Source organism: Octopus bimaculoides, chromosome 11, assembly GCF_046866305.1.
Source record: "Octopus bimaculoides isolate indiv1 chromosome 11, ASM4686630v1, whole genome shotgun sequence".
NCBI lineage: Eukaryota > Metazoa > Mollusca > Cephalopoda > Octopoda > Octopodidae > Octopus > Octopus bimaculoides.
In genome coordinates, this window is record NC_142938.1 from 83,695,383 (window position 1) to 83,717,144 (window position 21,762).

The 21,762-nt window shown below is 39.3% G+C and overlaps 1 protein-coding gene across 2 annotated transcripts in view; it reads right to left on the reverse strand.

The window, feature by feature from the left end:
* The window catches only part of LOC106877904 (basal body-orientation factor 1), a 38,222-nt gene that overhangs the window by 7,211 nt on the left and 9,249 nt on the right, over positions 1–21,762 (reverse strand). For both annotated transcript variants that reach the window (XM_014926955.3, XM_014926954.3), the window contains exons 3-9: positions 21,634–21,757; positions 18,169–18,234; positions 17,278–17,421; positions 13,939–14,019; positions 8,310–8,380; positions 4,276–4,489; positions 1,761–2,032 (exon numbers count right to left, since the gene is read on the reverse strand). In XM_014926955.3, coding sequence (XP_014782441.1) covers positions 1,761–2,032; positions 4,276–4,489; positions 8,310–8,380; positions 13,939–14,019; positions 17,278–17,421; positions 18,169–18,234; positions 21,634–21,757 — 972 coding nt within the window. The remainder of the gene's footprint in view (positions 1–1,760; positions 2,033–4,275; positions 4,490–8,309; positions 8,381–13,938; positions 14,020–17,277; positions 17,422–18,168; positions 18,235–21,633; positions 21,758–21,762) is intronic.

Sequence of the window (21,762 nt, forward strand, 5' to 3'; positions counted from 1 at the left end):
GGACAATTTACTGGGGGCTGCTGACCAAATCTGTGGTTGGTGCAAAGTCCCAGCCAGCTCAAGGATGACTTGGTGGTGGAACAAGGAGGTGGACAGGAGGTAGAAGGACTGAGAAAATGGTGGAAGCAAAGCATTATATCAGGAAGCCAGAAAGGAGGCTAGGTGACAGGTTTACATAGCAAAAGGAATAGCAGAAGGTAAGACATTTGCCAATGTTATGCAGCATGAGGATCAGAGGTATGAGGTGTTGAGGATTGCAAAACAGTGTATCAGAGAGAATAGAGATGTTTGGCAATATGAGGGTCTTGAGATGACCTGTCCATGTCAGTAAATCTGAGTGCTAGAAGTGTTGTGTCTTACCCTTTATCACACATCCTACCCCAAGAAACTGAACTACATCTTTTTTTCTTCTAAACAGCATCTTTCGCTTTGTTAAATTTCTTCTTCATAAACTACGATTGTCTTCCAATCCATTTCCCTGCCCTCACTGTATCGCTGCATTCCCCCACCCCATTGGTTTATGCCAGTCACTGCAATCCCCACTCCCTGATTGCTCCTTCTTGGCAACACCTGACAGCATATATTATGACCTTTGTACCTCTCTCTTCTTTACTCTACCATCACATCTATGTTTGATCCTTGTTACTTGTGACTATACCCTGGCACTTCACCACAATCTCTCTCCTGCTCTCTCTCTTGCACTTTTGCTGTTTCACACTCTCTCTCTCTCTCTCTCTCTCTCTCTCTCTCTCCCTCCCTTGCTCTTCCCTCTGGCTGGGTAGCCATGTATCTCCTCTACAGCAGTACACCTATTTCTGCCCCTGTTCTTGATCACTCTCTCTCTCTCTCCTTCTCTTGCTTTTTCCTCTGACTAGGTAACCAAGGTAACCTTTACTAGGTAATCTTTACATCAGTACACCTATTTCTATCCCTTTCTTGTACCTCTCTTTCTCCCCCCCTCTTTTTTCTCTCGCTGGGTGGCCATGGACCTCCTCTATGGCCAAGACACTTGTTTCTGCCTCTCTATTTCTATGAAATGCTCTAACCTTTCATCATCTGACACCAGATCACCTCCTCTAATGCCCTGTCTGTTATAGCAAGACACCTGTTTCTGCCTCTCTGTCTCTCAGTCACACTCTAACCTTTCAATCTCTGAAACAATTTCCCTCCTCAAAGCACCCCCCTCCCCTCTCAAAATTCCTTGTCTTGCGAGTTACTTGGTGACCCTACTAGTGCTGGTGTCACAAAGCCTCCAGTCCACTCTGCTGAGTGGTTGGCATTTGGAAGGACATCCAGCTGTAAAAACGATGCCAAAACTAACCTCTGACCTTGCCTGTGCTAGGAAGGACATCCAGCTGTAAAAACGATGCCAAAACTAACCTCTAACCTTGCCTGTGCTAGGAAGGACATCCAGCTATGAAAACCCTGCCAAAACAGACACAGTAGCCTGGAGTAGTCTTCTACTTGGACAGCTCCTATCAACCCATGCATGCATGGAAGACGGATGTTAAGTGATGATAATGATGATGATGATGATGATGATGATATATATATATATATATATATATATATATATATATATATATAAATTTTATAATTATAAGCATAATTATGCCTGGGAGATATATTATGGATTTAAACAACAAAAACAAGTAATAAAAAAAATGAAACAAGTTCATGTCCCAAACAGTAAACAAACAAAAATGAAAGAAACAGAAAACAAAAAAATACAAACAAATATATACACGGTAAATACTGACCGGTGAGCGGCAATTTTCTTTCTTACATAATCCAAAGATTCAGCAAAGAAAGTCTCCAGGTCATTCCTTTGTTCCAAGACACTTCGTGCCAACCGTTTTATGTGAGACAATTCCTTAGATTTTGTTTCTATCACTTGCTGTAATTGAGTTATCTCTTGTTTGTTACACTCTGTTTCCTTACGACATTCTACAACCAAGTCATTTTTCTTTGTCTCAAATTCTTTAACCAGGTCACTCTCTGATTTCTCCAGGTCTTCAATTCTTTGCAGCAACTAAGTTTGATAAAAAAGAAAAATGAAATTCAAACAAAAATGACTCGGTAAAGAACTTTTCTATCCTCTTCATTCCTGATTCACTGAAGTTCTATAAAGAAAAGAAAAAATAAAAGACACACTCTGCATGAATTTTTTTCAGACTCTATTTCCAGCATAATGAAATACCCCACTTCATAAAATGGGTCGGTTTGAAATGTGAACCTAAAAGTCACATGAATCAGTTGAAATGAATGTTTGCTGAAGGAAGGGTTACAAGGAAAGAAGTACCCATAGAAGTTCTCTACGATATTTTTGATGTGCCGACTCCACAGGAAATCATCAAACCGAAGGTACCAGTATAAGAAAAGAAAGCACATGGAATTGTTGGAGGTAGTTCCAAAAGGAAAATAATATTAAGCTCCTGAGCAAAGTAAATCTCTAGAAGGGAGACGTGGTGCGGAAAAAAAAAGATATCTATTCACTTCCAAGAGAAGTCAATCTCAAAAGGGGAGATGTTGTGGTGAAAGTCATTAACACCCCTGTGTGATTAAAAGGTGAACTCATTGAACTCTTATTAAGAGTAATGTGGCTCGTTGAGACAGGAAGAAGATGTTGGAGTGTTGCATGCTGGTAGTTAGAAGTTACCTCTGTGAATAGACTACTTTACCCCTGCTTTGTTAAAATCATATATCCTCAACCAAGGATACAACAAAACTATTAAATGATAAAAAATAACAAAGAAAGGAAAGATTTTTAGTAGCGATTACTGTCTGGAAAGCACATCTGGGACATTTAAAACCACAGATTAAAATTGTTTCAGAAATTAAAAGCTTCCTCCATTGATTTGAAATGTGGAAAAGGAAATAATTTAGAAAAGTTTGACAAAAGCAGAGAAATTCCAACATATGAGACAGTTATTCCAAAAAATCATCTTATTATCTTTTATGTTTCTTCAAAACTTTTAGCATTTTGATTAAAGACTACTTAAATTTTAAACTTAAATCTTTAAATTATTTATTTTTCATTTCAAAATTATTAATGATTATTAATTATAAGCATTAAGAGCATTTATTAAAAGGTATGTCAATTTGTTTTAATTTACCAGATTGCCCTTGGCTCCTCCAACTAAGAAGAATTACTGACAGTATTTCGTTGAATATTTGTCTTATGGTTTTATTCCATTGCCACAGTATATAGCAAAACCAATGTGTCTCGTATGTATGAATGTACTGTCAAGTGATAGTGTAGTGACACCTTATAGCAGACGACTGTTATATGTTCAATGTCCGGAGTTTTATCCACGCATGCGCAGGGACTAGTTCCGGAAGGAATACAGGAAGAGTCTCATGCGCATGCGTAGAGTTCGACACCCAGCTTTGGCGCCTTTTCTCAGTCTCTTCGTTGACTGATCTCCGTCGAGCCAAGACGTCCAACAGAGCTCTCTCACATGTCAGCACCAGAGCTTCACAAATAACCACGGAAATCATTCAGAAGGCGTCTCAGTAACCGAGGGCGACGAGCTACCGAATTCCCTCCAAGCGTGAACTGAATTTCACTGTAAATAAATATTGTTATGTTGTTCAGAATCTGCGTTCCAGTGTTTCTTCTAGAAATTTAATGTACGGAAGCGGTGTACACCTAATGGTGTATAACCACTTCCCTACAATAGCATGAAACCAGCTAAGCTTAAAATCCATTCGGAGACCAAGCATAAAAACAAGAAACACAATTCAGTTGAATATTTTAGAAAACTATGCAATGAATTTCAAGCAAGGAAAATGGCAAAGTCAATAAGATTGACCCCAGTGCTCAACTGCTAATTATTTCATTGATCTCAAAAGGATGAAAAGCAAAATTAACCTTAGTGGAATTTTGAACTCATAACATAAAGACAGGTGAAATGCCACTAAGCATTTGGTTTTGCATGCTAGCAATTCTGCCAGCTCACCACCCTAACAAATGATGAATAATAATAATAATAATAATAATAATAATAATAATAATAGTAATAACTGGAACGACTCATGTACTGAGAAGAGAATTATCGCTGTGAAAACAACGTCCATTCATGAATTTATTTATTTATTAATTTTTTTTTAAATACATATTTTACCTGTGAATTTGCATGTGTAAACTGGGAATGCATACAATGAGTTTCTCTGCCCTAGGTGTATGGAAAACACTCGGCGAGAAATGGAAGAAAATTTGAAGAAAGAAGGAAAAAAAGAAACATAATAATAATAATAATACTAAATGCTTACCTCTACATTCTCAGTTTTGTAGTTCTTCACTTCTTTAACTTTCTTATGTAATAGAAACTTTTGTTCTTTCAGTTCCTGCTTTACAAACTCATATTTTTTGACAAATTTGTTGTTAGACTGTCTAAGGCTTTCAATATCCTTTATATGTGTCAACAGGGCTTCGGAAAGTCTGGCATTCTCTTGATAAATTTGCTTTGTAATATCGTTCAGATTCCTATAAAGGTTAACAAGAAATTTTCAAGCTAATGAGAGAGCATCAATATGGTCACTTGATCTTTCAGAAATAGCAGCCAAATCTCCTACATTAGAAAATAAAAAATTTTACTTAAAATCCTTCAAATGTGGTCTGGAACTAAGTTGGCATTGAGGAATAAAACGTCTGATGATGATTCGATATCAGATTGATAAACTGATCAAAATGTAAACTTGAAATAAATAATGAAAATAGTGCTCAGCTCAGTGTAGGTGTGGCTAGGCACATGTGAAGACACGGTTAGAGGTAGGCATCACTAGATACAGGTATGGACAGAAGCTGATGCTAGCATGGTTAGGGACAAGTATGAACAGGTACAGGTATAGCATAGATGCATTTGTTAAGAAGTTCACTTCTCAACCACATGGTCCCACTGTGTGGAACCTTAGGCAAAGGTCTTTTAAGATAACATCACATGAACAAATGCCTTGTGAATGATATTTGGTAATCAGAAACTGAACAGAAGCCTGTTTGTTATGCATGCATGCACCGGTGCCGCCGCCGCCGCCGCCACCACCACCACCACCACCACCACTTCTAGTAATGTCATTTACTGCATCACCAGCTCTCTCTGCCCTTCCCTGTACATCAGACAATCAGTACGTCACTTGGCTGACTGGTTTACAGAGCACCTCAGAGACATCAGACTCAGCAATGACATCCCACTTCTCACACCATTTCCATTCTACTAGTCATTTGCTACAATATCTGTCTGTGTTTGAACTGTCTTTTCACGGGGACTCCCGCCTTTGCTGTGAACAGGAATTAACCTTTTATCTTCACTCCTTTGTGCCTTATGGGCTCAACTCACCTCCTCTCTTCATCTGACACCAACCCCACACCACTCCACGCACACTAGCACTGACCACTTCCCAGCACCCACACCATCATCCACACACAGTCTTCAATAGCATCACCACACACACCACTATATGAGCAGCCACACACACTGTACACACACCATCATGTAGCTCCCATCCCACATAAGCACATAATACCTGAACACAGGCTACATATACATACACACGCAACACACATTAACACACATAGACAAAGATAACTTTCGGCCACATATATACACCATACACACTGTTTGGCCACACACACACACCACATGAAAAAATCACACATCAACTGCTACATACAACATACACACGTTACACCTGCACACACTAAATCTTTATTATAGGGACTAAGGCCTCATTACAAAGAAGGGGGACAATACAATACAGAACATGGGGTACATAAAACGAATGATGAATGAAATGAGTAACTTACAGTGTGATGATGGAATGGCTTACGAGTCCCCCAAAACTCGCAGTTTCATTTAACAGTTTTCTTATACAGTTTATTATCGTTTATGATTCTTTCACGATTATATGTGGCCTCAATTCCTCCGTTGTTACGACGCTTGGCAAAGTGTTGCAACCCACATACAATCCACTTAGTTTGAAATCAAATCTGTTCATTTGTAGCAGTTTGTTCTTTATACGTTCCTCCACCACTATTGCTTTTGTTCCTTCTGCACACCTGCACACACGTCAGTCACTCACTCCTATTCACACACATACACATAATATTCTCACTTACACACGCACACGCATGTGTACCTTTTCTAGTTGAGATCACTATCACTTTATTATCTCCCTTTCATTCAACCTTTAAAATGGGAAGTTTGTATCATAGATGCAGGGATGGTCTCAGGCAGCCTGATAATGAAATGGTTAACCCTTTGGCATTCACATTACTCTGTCGCATGTAATGCTTATCTGTTCACATTGTTTTGAATTAATTTATGGCCTATATTGTAGCTTCCATATTTTTGTGATGTGATTGTTCACTTTTAGAATGATATAGTAGGTTACTAGTTAAAGGCCAAATCTGACTAATATAAACATAAAACAAGTCGAATATCCTGACTGGATACAGCCAGTTTAAATGTTAAACTGTTAATCTTGTTAACCCTTCCATGAGCTATAAACAACTAGACCACTCCATCTCCCTCTACAAGTAAGTTAATGAATTCATCATCATCATCATCATCATCGTTTAACGTCTGCTTTCCATGCTAGCATGGGTTGGACGATTTGACTGAGGACTGGTGAAACTGGATGGCAACACCAGGCTCCAATCTAAATTTGGCAGAGTTTCTACAGCTGGATGCCCTTCCTAACGCCAACCACTTAGAGAGTGTAGTAGGTGCTTTTACGTGTCACCTGCATGAAGGCCAGTCAGGCGATACTGGCAATGGCCACGCTCGAAATGGTGTCTTTTATGTGCCACCTGCACAAGCCAGTCCAGGGGCACTGGCAACGATCTCGCTCGAAAATCCTACAGGAGCCAGTCAGGCGGTACTGGCAACGGCCACGCTCAAAATGGTGCATCTTATGTGCCACCCGCACAAGAGCCAGTCCAGGGGCACTGGCAACGATCTCACTTGGCTTGCCGGGTCTTCTCACGCACAGCACACTTCCAAAGGTCTCGGTCAGTAGTCATCGCCTCGGTGAGGCCCAATGTACGAAGGTCTTGCCTCACCACCTCAGCCCAGGTCTTCCTGGGCCTACCTCTTCCACGGATTCCCTCAACTGTTAGGGTGTGGCACTTTTTCACGCAGCTATCCTCATCCATTCTCACCACATGTCCATATCAGCGCAATCGTCTCTCTTGCACACCACATCTGATGCTTCTAATGTTCAGCTTTTCTCTCAAGATACTTACACTCTGACGGGTATTCACATTGACATTACACATCCAACAGAGCATACTGGCTTCATTCCTTGCGAGCTTACGTATGTCCTCAGCAGTTACAGCCCATGTTTCACTGCCATGTAGCATGGCTGTTCGTATACATGCGTCATACAGTCTGCCTTTTACTCTGAGTGAGAGTCCCTTTGTCGCCAGCAGGGGTAAGAGCTCTCTAAACTTTGCCCAGGCTATTCTTATTCTAGCAGCTACACTTTCAGCGCACCCACCCCCACTACTAACTTGGTCGCCCAGATAGCAGAAGCTATCGACTACCTCTAGTTTTTCACCCTGGAATGAGATAGAAGTTGTTTCCTGTTTGTTTACAGTTTTTATTGCACCTGAACATCTGCCACAAACAAAAACTAACTTCCTAGTTAACCTGCCTTTGATATTGCTGCACCTCTTATGTGTCCATAGCTTGCACCGGGTACATCTTATAGAGTTACTACCTACTCCTTTTCTACATACTGAGCAGGGCCATCTACCTGAAGGGGTTTGTGTTTTATCTACCTTCCTACTTATTAGGATTTTGGTTTTAACTAGGTTGATTAATTTGGTACCTCAATACAATATACTTTTGATAATTGAGATACACACAAACATGTTGGGGCATAAACACACATAGCCACACAAACACACACTGATGCTAATGCTGAAGTTGCAAAGTTATAACATTATAAACAACAACAAATATTAGTTGATGAAAGGGTTCAACACTTTTAATGGAGCATCAAATTAATCATAATATATGAAGGTTGATTGGAAGTCTAATTTACACCTCTTTTCAGTCAGGTGACAGGAAAAACTGACTACAACACCGTCTACTGCATTTTTCTACAAGCAATTGCAGATATACATAAACACACAAGCATATGCATATGCATGCACACACAAACACGCATACATACATATATATGTATGAGGGTTGGCAACAGAAAGGGCACCTAACTGTAAAAAAGTGTCTTGGTAAACTTAATCCAAGCCATGCTACATGGAAAAGTAGTTGCTAAAATGATGGAAAAGAAAAACTATTTACTTGATAGCATCTTGTCGGGCTTCACGTTTTAGTTTAAAAGTTTTCTTATTCGTTTCTTCTTCAAATCTAAACTGTAAATAAGAAGTTACAAAACAGGCCATTGTAGACAGAAAGGGTGTACATTTAGAGCAATTGCAGGACAAGCTAACAAGATACAGGTTCATTGTGAAACAGGATTAAGAGTGTAAGACAAGGAATGGGATAGCCAGCAGCATGTTAAACAATAAATCTATTTAGTAAACTGATCCTCTATGCTACATAAAAGAATATGAATACAATGAGAGAACTGGACCCCAAAACAGAAAGGTAAATATTTGAATGTAATGGAATACATATGACAAAAAGAGATAAAACTGAATATATTCAAAGGATTTCTGTATAATTTCAAACATAACTGATTGTGGGGAATTAGTATAGAATAATGGCAGTGATTTTTAGTTTATTCAAACTCAGTGAACTTTTTCAATACCAAAAGGCATTTGTAAAACGCCCTTCAAGGTTTACAAATAAAAACAAGCTAATTTTGTACAGTGGTATATCATCCGTATTCTCTTACATTATCCTATAGCACATACTGCTTTTTAGATATTCTGCATGGATTAATGGCCTTTATGTTCGATTTTTATTGACATTACAAAAGAAGGTAAAGGCTTATGTCAATAAAATTATATTCTACCTTGACATATCTTCAATTATGTTTGTGCTCACTAATAACATAATGTTCAACTCATACTTCAATTCCAGTAAATATGGTTTAAATATTTTGTCACCATTATTTCAGTTCAAACTCACTGTCTTTTTTACTTTTAATTTCCAATTAATTTTGGAACTAATGAAGAATTTAGTAAAATAACTTACTTAATAATAAGTCAGTGTTTAGAATATAATGGAAGATTTTAGCTTAGATCACTTTAACCAAATTGCTTTTCAATCAAGCCTATTGAGCTCAAAAATTCTACCTGTTTATGTTCAAATGAGCCAGATCCAGCCTTTCATACCTACCATACAAGGTCATTATAAAAATATACAATCACATCAATAAAATTTTGAAGCTACAAGATAATGTGTGATTAATTAGACCAATGCCAGTGCTGCCTGACTGGCTCCTCATGTCAATGGCATGTAAAAAGCACCATTTGAACATGGTCGATGCCAGTGCCCCCTGACTGGCTCTTGTGCCAATAGCATGTAAAAAGCACCATCTGAACATGGTTAATACCAGTACCACCTGACTGGCTCCCGTGCCGGTGGCATGTAAAAAGCACCCACTACACTCCTGGAGTGGCTGTAGAAACATTGCCAGATCAGATTGGAGCCTGGTTGAGCCTACTGGCTTGCCAGTCCTCAGTCAAACCATCCAACAAATGCCAGCATGGAAATCAGACGTTAAACGATGATGATGATGAATGTGAAAAAAAAAAGCATTAGATTTGACAAGAGTAATCTAACTGCTAAAGGGTTAAGAACCAGAAGTAGTCTCAAACAGGTTGATATTAAAAGGGTTAATATTTTACTGCTCCCTAATTTAAATCACAGCCCTTCTAAACACCCAGTGTTCCATCTACATTTGTTGCACCTTTGTGCGCCTACAATGTTCCCAAGTGAGTTCTACAGCCAAAGATAAGAACTTGTTGTATAGAAGGTAACAAGGAAAAGGGTGACTATATTGAGAAAAACAGTAAAGTAGGTATAAGGTAGAGAGTGAATATATTTGGAAATTTCGTGAAGAGAGAGGTTTGGAGACGTCACTATGAAAGGTTGCTTAATAAAGAGAATGAATGGGAGGAAGAGAGTCTGCCGCATGTCGACCCAACAAAGGGACCAGCTATCCTAATTGACAGTACCATGGTAGATAAAGCAATCAAGAGTATGAAGACAGGGAAAGCCCTCGGCCCATCAGAAATCACTGTAGAGATGCTCAAAATATCTGGCAGTGCCGGCTATGGTTAATCAGATGGTACACGAAGGAGTCATACCCAATGACTGGTGTAGCACCACCATAGTCAACTGTTAAAAAGGTAAAGGTGACGCTTTAGACACAAACAATTACAGAGGTATCAAGTTGTTGGACCAGGTAATGGAGGTCACGGAGAGGGTCATAGTCCAACAAATTAGGGAGAGAGTCAGTTTAGATGAGATGCAGTTTGGGTTCGTGCCTGATGCTATATTTCTGGTAAGACAGCTGCAGGCAAAATACCTAGCCAAAGATAAACCTCTGTACCTGGCTTTCGTTGACATGGAGAAAGCCTTCAACAGGGTCCCTCACTCCCTTATCTGGTGGTCAATGAGGAAACTAGGGATAGATGAGTGGTTAGTGAGAGCTGTGCAAGCCATGTACAGGGATGCTGTCAGGAAGGTGAGGGTTGGCAATGAGTACAGTGAAGAATTCCAGGTACAGGTAGGGGTCCACCAAGGTTCAGTCCTCAGCCCCCTCCTATTTATCATAGTCCTCCAGGCAATAACACAGGAATTCAAGATGGGATACCCCTAGGAGCTCCTCTATGCTGATGACCTTACACTAATTGCTGAGTCACTATCAGAACTAGAGAAGCTTCAGGTGTGGAAGCAAGGACTAGAATCCAAGGGCCTTAGAGTCAACCTAGCTAAAACCAAAGTCCTAATAAGTAGAAAGGTAGACAAAACACAAACCTCTTCAGGTAGATGGCCCTGCTCGATCTGTAGAAAAGGCGTAGGTACAAACTCCATAAGATGTACCCAGTGTAAGCTATGGACACATAAGAGGTGCAGCAATATCAAACAAAGGCTAACTAGCAAGATAGTTTTTGTATGTGGCAGATGCTCAGGAGCAATAAACACTGAAAATGTGCAGAAAACAACCTCTGCCACACTCCAGAGAGAAAAACTAGAAGTAGTTGATAGCTTCCACTACCTAAGTGACCAATTTTGTAACAGGGGAGAGTGCACTGAAAGAATAGCCTGGGCAAAGTTCAGAGAGCTCCTACCTCTGCTGGTGACAAAGGGCCTCTCACTCAGAGTAAAAGGCAGACTGTATGATGCATGTGTACAAACAGCCATGCTACATGGCAGTGAAACATGGGCCGTGACTGCTGAGGACATGCGTAAGCTCGCAAGGAATGAAGCCAGTATACTCCGCTGGATGTGTAATGTAAATGTGCATACCCATCAGAGTGTAAGTATCTTGAGAGAAAAGCTGAACATAAGAAGCGTCAGTAGTGGTGTGCAAGAGAGACGATTTCGCTGGTATGGTCATGTGGCGAGAATGGATGTGGATAGCTGTGTGAAAAAGTGCCACTCCCTAACAGTTGAGGGAACCTGTAGGAGAGGTAGACCCAAGAAGACCTGGGATGAGATGGTGAAGCATGACCTTCGAACTTTAGGCTTTACCAAGGCAATGACTAGTGACCGGGACCTTTGGAAATAGGTAGTATGTGAGAAGACCCAACAAGCCAAGTGAGAGCATAATCTGTGGCCTCTGCCAGAAGTGTAGCCAGCTCACTTATTCTTACCTTTCCTTCATTGGACACTAAACTCTGCTTGCAAAGACTTGTTGGGGTGAAATCTAAATCGTAATTGAACCATATTTGATGACTGGCACCTGTGCCAGTGGAGCACTAACAGCACTGTCCGAGCGTGATCATTGCCACAGTAGCTGTCTGGCTTCTGTGCCAGTGGCCAGTAAATGATAATAATAATAATAATAATAATAATAATAATAATAATAATAATAATAATAATGATAATAATAATAATAATAATAATAATAATAATAATAATAATAATGATAATAATAATGATAATAATAATAATAATAATAATAATAACAATAATAATAATAATAATTATAATAATAATAATAATAATAATAATAATAATGATAATAATAATGATAATAATAATAATAATAATAATAATAACAATAATAATAATAATAATTATAATAATAATAATAATAATAATAATAATGATAATAATAATAATAATAATAATAACAATAATAATAATGATAATAATAATAATAATAATAATAATAATAATGATAATAATAATGATAATAATAATAATAATTAATAACAATAATAATAATGATAATAATAATAATGATAATAATAATAATAATAATAATAATAACAATAATAATAATAATAACAATAATAATAATAATAATGATAATAATAATAATAATAATAATAATGATAATAATAATAATAATAATAATAATAATAATAATAATAATGATAATAATAATAATGATCATCATCATCATCATCATCGTTTAACGTCCACTTTCCATGCTAGCATGGGTTGGACGATTTGACTGAGGACTGGTGAAACCGGATGGCAACACCAGGCTCCAATCTAATTTGGCAGAGTTTCTACAGCTGGATGCCCTTCCTAATGCCAACCACTCAGAGAGTGTAGTGGGTGCTTTTACATGCCACCGGCACAAAGGCCAGTCAGGAGGTACTGGCAACGGCCACGCTCAAAATGGTGCATCTTATGTGCCACCCGCACAAGAGCCAGTCCAGGGGCACTGGCAACGATCTCACTTGGCTTGCCGGGTCTTCTCACGCACAGCCCATTTCCAAAGGTCTCGGTCAGTAGTCATCGCCTCGGTGAGGCCCAATTTACGAAGGTCTTGCCTCACCACCTCAGCCCAGGTCTTCCTGGGCCTACCTCTTCCACGGGTTCCCTCAACTTTTAGGGTGTGGCACTTTTTCACGCAGCTATCCTCATCCATTCTCACCACATGTCCATACCAGCGCAATCGTCTCTCTTGCACGCCACAACTGATGCTTCTAATGTTCAGCTTTTCTCTCAAGATACTTACACTCTGACGGGTATTCACACTGACATTACACATCCAGCGGAGCATACTGGCTTCATTCCTTGCGAGCTTACGCATGTCCTCAGCAGTTACAGCCCATGTTTCACTGCCATGTAGCATGGCTGTTCGTACGCATGCGTCATACAGTCTGCCTTTTACTCTGAGTGAGAATAATAATAATAATAATAATAATAATAATAATAATAATAATAATAATAATAATAAGAGAATATCTAAAAGAAATCATTCTGAATTTTGGGTGAGGGTATCATCATCATCATCACTTAGTGTCTGCTTTCCATGCTGGCATCGGTTGGATGCTTTGACTGGAATTGGTAAGCTGGAAAGCTGTTTTAGGTTCCAATTTGATTTGACATGGTTTTTACAGCAGAATGCCCCTCCTAATACCAACCACTCCAAGCGTGTAGTGAGTGCCTTTAATGTGTCGCCAGCACCAGCCATAGCTATGATTTCATGAGTTTTTTTTCAAGTACAGCAAGTAGCCAAAGGTCTCAATCACTTGTCATCTCTGTAAAACCGAACATTCAAAGATCATGCTTCACCCAAAACTACATTGCAGAGAAGTAAACATTTTAACCAAACAGTCATGTCTGCACCTATCTCGATTACCAAATTCAAATTATTTACTATTCTTGATTTACAACCGGTATTGGCATAATAGTTGAACGGATTCGTTATTTTTACCCGAAAACCTGGCCCAGGAGTAGGGGTTGGACCAGATCCTATCTTTGGATTTGGAAATGGAACCATTTATGACTGTAAAAGATTTTGGAGAAGTTTCAAATATAAATATGAACAAACCTTATCTTCGAAGAATTTTCTTTCAATCTGTTCAAGCGTTTTCTGGTGTTGTTCATCTGCGACTCTTAAAGCTTCTTTCAACTACAAATGATAAAATATTAAATAATCAGATAAAAAGGAGTCACTTTGTTTTCTTTGAATGGCTCTGTTTTCTATTTACTACACAGGCATCGAGTCTGGCTCTCTTATTTGTACCAATAAACAATGTTCTTTGATTCTTTCACTTGTCTCAGACATTGGGCTGCAGCCATGCTGGAACACTGAATAGGTTAGTTGAATAAATCAACCCAATCACCCCAAACCTTATTCTTTTTAAGTCTGGTTCTTAAGTTATCAGTCTTTTGCAGAACTGCAAAGTCACAGCGACATAAACAAACTGACACCAAACATCAAGTAGTGCAAGGGTGGGGATGGACAAGTGCAAAGTGACACACATGCATACATATATGTGTGCATATACATGACAAGCTTCCATACAGTTTCCATTTACCAAATTCATTCACAAGACATCAGTTGGTTGGAGGCTAGAGTAGAAGGCATTTTCCAAGGTGCCATCAAGTGGAACTGAACTAGAAACCATATGGTTACGAAGCAAGTCTCTTAACCATACAACTAAGTTTGTACCTAGAAGGGGCTTCAGCAATTTGAACTCAAAGAATAGTGGCTTGGAACAAATACCAATGATTCTGCCAAGTTCTCAGTTGCATAAATGGTCAATAAAAATAAATAAATAAAAGGACAAAGTAGAAAGGAGAAAGAGAGAAATGTTAAAGGTTCTTGAAAATGATCCTAATATGGACCCTAATTTTACTTAAAAGCCCCTCACTTCTATCAGTTTAGATTCTGGATATTATTCCTATTGTGGGCACCACATTCTTGTATGTTGTACTGTATGAAGTGACTAAAACGGTTGACACCAACAAGTGTCAAATACTACCGCTGCAGACAGAGTCGCAGCCAAACGATGCCATCATTAAAAATGCTGAAGTAAAACGACGATGACCACAACGATTATGATAATCATGATGATTATGATGATGACAACAGCAGTGGAGGTGATAACAATGACAGGTTGGTTGAGGTGATGATGATGAAAACCTCTGGATATCTACATCCAAAAGAAGCACTAACACTGTTTTACAATCTTTAGCACCATCAATATCCTTACCACTACTACTTCTACCATCACCACCACTACCACTACTACAAATGCATCTCACATCTTCACTCCTGTCTCTGAGATGTGAGATATTCAAAAATGAATACAAAGACATGGGATGAGGTGGTCAAGCATGGCCTTTGAATATTGAACCTCACAGAGGTAATGACAGGAGAGGAGACCTTTGGAGATATGCTGTGATTGAGAAGACCTGGCAAATAAAGTGAGATCAGTCAAGCATGTGCAACCCAGTTAAGAGTACGCTGATGCGTCGTGCAATATGATATGCTTCAGAAGACCTGTTGAGTCAAGTAAAACCAATATCGTAGCTGTAACCAGTGCCCCCTCACTGGCTCCCATGCCAGTGGCATGTAAAATGCACCATCCGAACATGGCCGATGCCAGGTCCACTTGACTGGCTCCAATGTTTGTGGCATTTAAAAAGCACCAACCAAAAGTGGTCGATGTCAGGGAAACTAATCGCATTCTTTGAAGAAAATATCTTGCTGAGTGATACCCAGCATGGCTTTCGACCAGGTAGGAGCTGCCTGACTCATCTCTTACAATATGACTGGGTATTGAGGTAGTTACAACTCAAATGTGGACGTAATATACCTTGATTTTGCAAAAGCTTTTGATAAAGTGGATCATGGTATGATATGCCACAAACTGCGTAATCTCAGCATAGCTGGAAGACTTGGCGAGTGATTACATGACTTTCTGAAAGATAGAAGTCAGGCAGTAGTGGCCAATGGAGCCACCACCTCAATGTAAACACAAATAGTGAGTGGTGTTCCACAGGGCACTGTCTTGGGACCACTGCTTTTCATAGTGGCCCTCTCAGATATGCCCTCAGCAGCCCGGACAGCCACTCTTGCTAGTTACGCAGACGATATGAAAGTCTCGTAGAAAATACAGAACTCCAGCAATGTTGCACATCTGCAGCAGAAGTTGAACTCCATTTACAGATGGGCTGAAGATAATAATATGCAGTTTAATGCTGAAAAATTCCAAGCCCTGCGCTACCAACGTCCAAAACTGAATATGAAACTTACAGAGTACACTGGTCTGCAGGGAATTTCAATCCCAGAGCCTAAATCAGTGAGAGACCTGGGTATCGACATGAGTGATGATACCTCTTTCCAAGTGTACATTACCAGGATGGCAACAAAGTGCAGACGATTGGCTGGATGGATCCTAAGAACAGAGATAAGGAAGCCATGATGGTCCTCTGGAGGAAATTTGTCCTCAGCCACCTGGATTAAAACTCCCAGCTATCGTCACTCAACAGTGTAAAATTAACAGTAGACCATGAAGCAATCCAGCAAAGATTCACAAAGAAGATTGTCTCTTTGAAATTGCTCAGCTACTGGGAAAGGCTGAAACAGCTAAGACTCTACTCCTTGGAGAGAAGGCGGGAGAGGTATGCAGTAATGTACATCTGGAAGATCCTGAAAGGAATTGTGCCAAATTTTGGCATTGAAAGCTACACAAATGCCAGAACAGGACGACACTGCATAGTACCAAAGATCCCAGCAATGCCATCGCACTTCAGGACCAGTTACTGCAACAGTTTGGGTTTCAGGGGCCCACAGTTTTTTAATATTCCCCCAAAGAGCCTGAGGAACCTGCACAAAGCAGATGTAGGGGTTTTTAAATCAAAGCTGGACCTCTTCCTGTCGAAAGTCCCAAATGAACCTACCTCACGGCAAGAGGTACAAATGAGGGTAGCGACGTCAAACTCCCTTATTCACCAAATGCCACATACTAGAAGAGGTTCTCAATAATAACAGTGTAACAAAACAGTGGTGCCCAATCATGGCCACAGCTCTGAACTGAAACTAAATAAAAGAAAAAAAAATGAAATATATATATATATACATATATGTATGAAATATATATACACACACACTTACATGCACACGAAAGGGGCTTCCATAATTTCCCTCCATCAACCAAATTCCACCCATTACATAATGCCTTCATCAATCCAAGGTTATACTGGAAGGAATTTTACAAAACACTTCACAGGAGATTTAAACCCAAAAACATAGGTTGTGGATCCCACTTCTCCGACAACTGATAGAACTCTCTTACATGACAAGGGAATTTGGCACCTATTTTAGGGGACAAAATATAACAAGGAAAGGATAAAAAATATTTTTTCGAAAGCAACTTACCTCTTCTATTTCCTTCTGCATTTCTTTATTCTCTGCAGAAATTTGCCGGACTTGTTTGAGGTCATTGTGATAACTATCCGCTTCTTGTCTTTTTGCTTCTAGTTTATCTTCAAGATTGCTTAACTGTTCCTGGAAGTCAACAGTCTAAAGAAGAAAAAAAAATGGTAAAATTCATGCTAAATATGTTTCCTTAGCTAGAAATAATAATTACTCGAGAGGTACCCTTCAATGAGTAATTATTACCTCCAAGGTTCTGCTAGCTAGGAAACATATGTAGCCTGGATTTTATCTGCTCCATTTCCTCAATTTGTATTTTAATTTACATTCATAGCAAACCCTTGTTGCTAAACATAAACTATAAGAATGCTTTCTTCAGCTTATCAAACCTCAATGTGGGAAAAGCTACAACTGTCTCTGCCAATAAACTACTATTGCTTCTCAGAGTTGTTTTCTTTACCTACCACAGACTGCTCAAAGCTTACTAACTCTCTACACCTAGATCCTTGGGTCTTACAGCTACATATTATTATGGGTTTGAGTGTCTGTGTGTGTATGTATATATATATATATATATATATATATATATATATGTTAATATATATATATATATATATATATATATATATATATATTTATATATATATATATATATATATATATATATATATATATATAATATATATATATATATATATATATATATATATATATATATATATATATATATATATATATATATGGGTTTAAACTTTTTCTGGTTTACTATAAAGAAAAAAGTAGACGAGAAGGAATAGAGAATAAAAAATACAACAGTGGAGTCTGTCAGGGGGAGAAGAAAAATAAAAGTAAAAGAAAAAGAAAGCGAAAGAGAATTAATAAATTTATGTCTACCAATATAGAAATTTCTTTCTCGTGCTTCTTTTGGAGTTCACGGACTTCTGTTTGTAATCGGTCAATCTGGAAATCAGAAATATGTATTTTTAGATTGGTTTCAGGAAGGGCACCCAGCTGTAGAAACCCTGCCAAATCAGGCTGGAACCTGGTAGAGCCCTGCAGCTTGCCAGTTCCAGTCAAACCATCCAACTCCTGCCAACAATGGAAAGTGGATGCTAAATGACGACAATGATGATGATGATACATATAAAGGGTAAAGACCTCCTTCGGTGATGACTGACCATGGGATTGCACCTAGAAAGTTTCCCTCCAAGGCACAAGTCCGGGCAAGGTTGTTTATGGAAGACAAGCAGTCGCCCATGCATACCAGCCTCCACTTTCCACGCCACTGATGTTATCCAAGAGAAAGGCAAAGGTTGATACAGCTGGGCACCAGTAACATCGCTACTCATTTCTACAGCTGACTAAACTGGAGCAACAAGAACACAACACACAGCCTGGACTGGGAATCGAACTCACTACTTTGTGATTGTGAGACCGACACTCTAACCACTGAGCCATGTACCTTCACAAACATATACATATATATATATATATATAACAGAGGAATTCAGAACTGGATGCCCATGGGAACTACTATGTGCTGATGATCTTGCTCTTATTGCTGAATCTGAAGCAGAATTGGAGAAGAAATTCCAGGTTTGGAAGCAAAACCTGGAATCAAAGGGCCTAAAAGTTAACTTAGCAAAGACTAAAGTTGTTGTTAGCAAGAAAGCAGATAAGACTCAAATTCCGTCAAGTAAATGTCGCAGCTTAGTATGTAGGAAAGGAGTGAGAAGTAATTCTATTTGCTGCACTAAGTGTAAACTATAGACACATAAGAGATGCAGTGGAATTGCAGGTAAGTTAACAGATAAGGTTGCTTTTATGTGTAGCTGAAGCACAGGACCAATAAGCACTTGGGACTTAGACTCTCTCAAATGCCCAGGAGGCTCTCTTGAGGTAGTAGATAGTTTCTGCTATTTAGGTGACCATATTAGTAACGGGGGTGGATGCTCTGAAGGAGTTGTTTCTAGAATAAGAATAGGATGGAGGAAGTTGAGAGAACTACTACCTCTGTTGGTAACAAAAGATCTATCTCTCTCAGAGTGAAAGGTAGATGATTGTGTGAGAATGGCTATATTACATGGTAGTGAGACATGGGCTCTGAATGCAGAGGACATGCATAGACTGGATAGAAATGAAGGTAGCATGCTCCATTGGATTTGCAACATCAGTGTGCATGACTGACAAAGCACAACTGTATTGAGAGAAAAGTTACGCATGAGAGGGATTAAATGTGGCATGCAGGAGAGGAGAACGTGTTGGTTTGGGCATGCAATGCATACGAGTGAAGACAGCTGTACACAGAAGTGCCTATCACTGAAAGTGGATGGAAACCCAGGAAGACATGGGATGAAGTGGTGAGGACTGATCTTAGGATGTTGCAGCTCACAGAGGAAATGGCAATGGACCAAGATATTTGGTAATATGAGAAGACCTGCCCACATCAGTGAAACTGAGTGCTAGAAGCATTGTGTCCAACCCACATCTAACAGCAAATTTTTCGCACTCCCTACCCCAAGAAACCGAACTACATCTCTTCTTCAAAACTGCAGCTTCCTCTTCCTCACATTTCCTCTTCATAAACTATGATTGTCTTCCAATCCTCTTTTCTACCTTCGCTACCCTGCTCACTTGATACTTTCTCCTACCCCATTTTTATACCCAGGTTTGTGCCAGTCACTGCAATCCCCGCTCCCTAATTGTGCTTCTTGGCAACACCTGACAGCATATATTATGACCTTTGTACCTCTCTCTTCCTTACTCTACCATCATATCTATGTTCGATCCTTATTACTTGTGACTATACCCTGGCACTTCACCACAATCTCTCTCCTGCTCTCTCTTGCACTTTTGCTGTTTCACACTCTCTCTCTCTCTCTCTCTCTCTCTCTCTCTCTCTCTCTCTCTCTCTTTCTTTTGCTCTTCCCTCTGGCTAGGTAGCCATGTATCTCCTCCACAGCAGCACACCTATTTCTGCCCTCGTTCTTGATCACTCTCTCTCATTCTCTTGCTTTTCCCCCTGACTAGGTAACCAAGTATCTCCTTCACATCAATACACCTGTTGCTCTCCTCTTTCTTGTACCGCTCTCACCCATTGGGATTTACACCATTGGCTACTCTTAAATCACAAGCAGTTTTAATAATCATAGATTCTTGCTTCAAGAAGCCTGATACAAGTACACGGCTAGTACTTTATTTTATTGACCTCAGAAAGATGAAAGAATGTGTGCGATTTAAAGTCAGACTGAAAAGGATTGGAATTAAATATCATAAAGCATTTTTGTCCAACACTCTACCAATTCTGTTCACTGATACTCTACCAATTCCCTCTCCTCTGTACCCATCCAATATTCTACCCATCCAATTTGTGACCACTCTATTACTAAGTTATTCACTTCTCTAACAACTTATCACAACTAGAAATCTGTCCCTCTCACCTTCCCCTTCATCATCCCTACCACATACCTAGAGTTATTGTTCACTCTTCTTTTCTCTCTCAGTTAAGGGGGCCACTTTAGGTCATTAGTCTTGCAAATTACATGACAATAATTCCTAGTACACTCTATAAAGTGGTTGGGAAGGGCATCAAGCCATAGAAACCATTCCAAAGCAAACATTGAAGCATAACACAGTTCTTTGACTCATCAGGTCTCAGCAAACCATCCAACACCCATTCAAACTTGGAAGACAAGCATTTAATGATGATGAGGAGGACAAATAATGGCAATTATAATGATGATGATGAGGAGGAGGAGGAGGAGGAGGAGGACAAATAATGACAATTATAATGATGATGATGATGATGATGATGAGGAGGAGGAGGAGGAGGAGGAGGAGGAGGACAAATAATGACAATTATAATGATGATGATGAGGAGGAGGAGGAGGAGGAGGACAAATAATGACAATTATAATGATGATGATGAGGAGGAGGAGGAGGAGGAGGACAAATAATGACAATTATAATGATGATGATGATGAGGAGGAGGAGGAGGAGGAGGAGGAGGACAAATAATGACAATTATAATGATGATGATGATGAGGAGGAGGAGGAGGAGGACAAATAATGACAATTATAATGATGATGATGAGGAGGAGGAGGAGGAGGAGGAGGAGGACAAATAATGACAATTATAATGATGATGATGATGATGACAACAATGATGATAATAAATTCACTGATGCTCTACCAATTCTGCCAATGAATCCACACCCTCCAGAAATGGCATATGGACACCAAGTACTTTCTCGCTCTCATAGCAATCCATGCAGATGTCAAAATTTACACACCCATTCAACCATGCCTGCCTAACATAAAGAACAAATGAGAGGAACACCAAAAGAAAAGCCATCATACAGATTCCTCTTTTTTGCCATCTTGGGTTTTCAGATAATTCAGCACTTCGATGGTGTCCCATTCAACCTGGCAGATCTGACTTTGCAGGGATTCATTTTCCATGAGCAACTTAAAGGCATATTCCCTGGA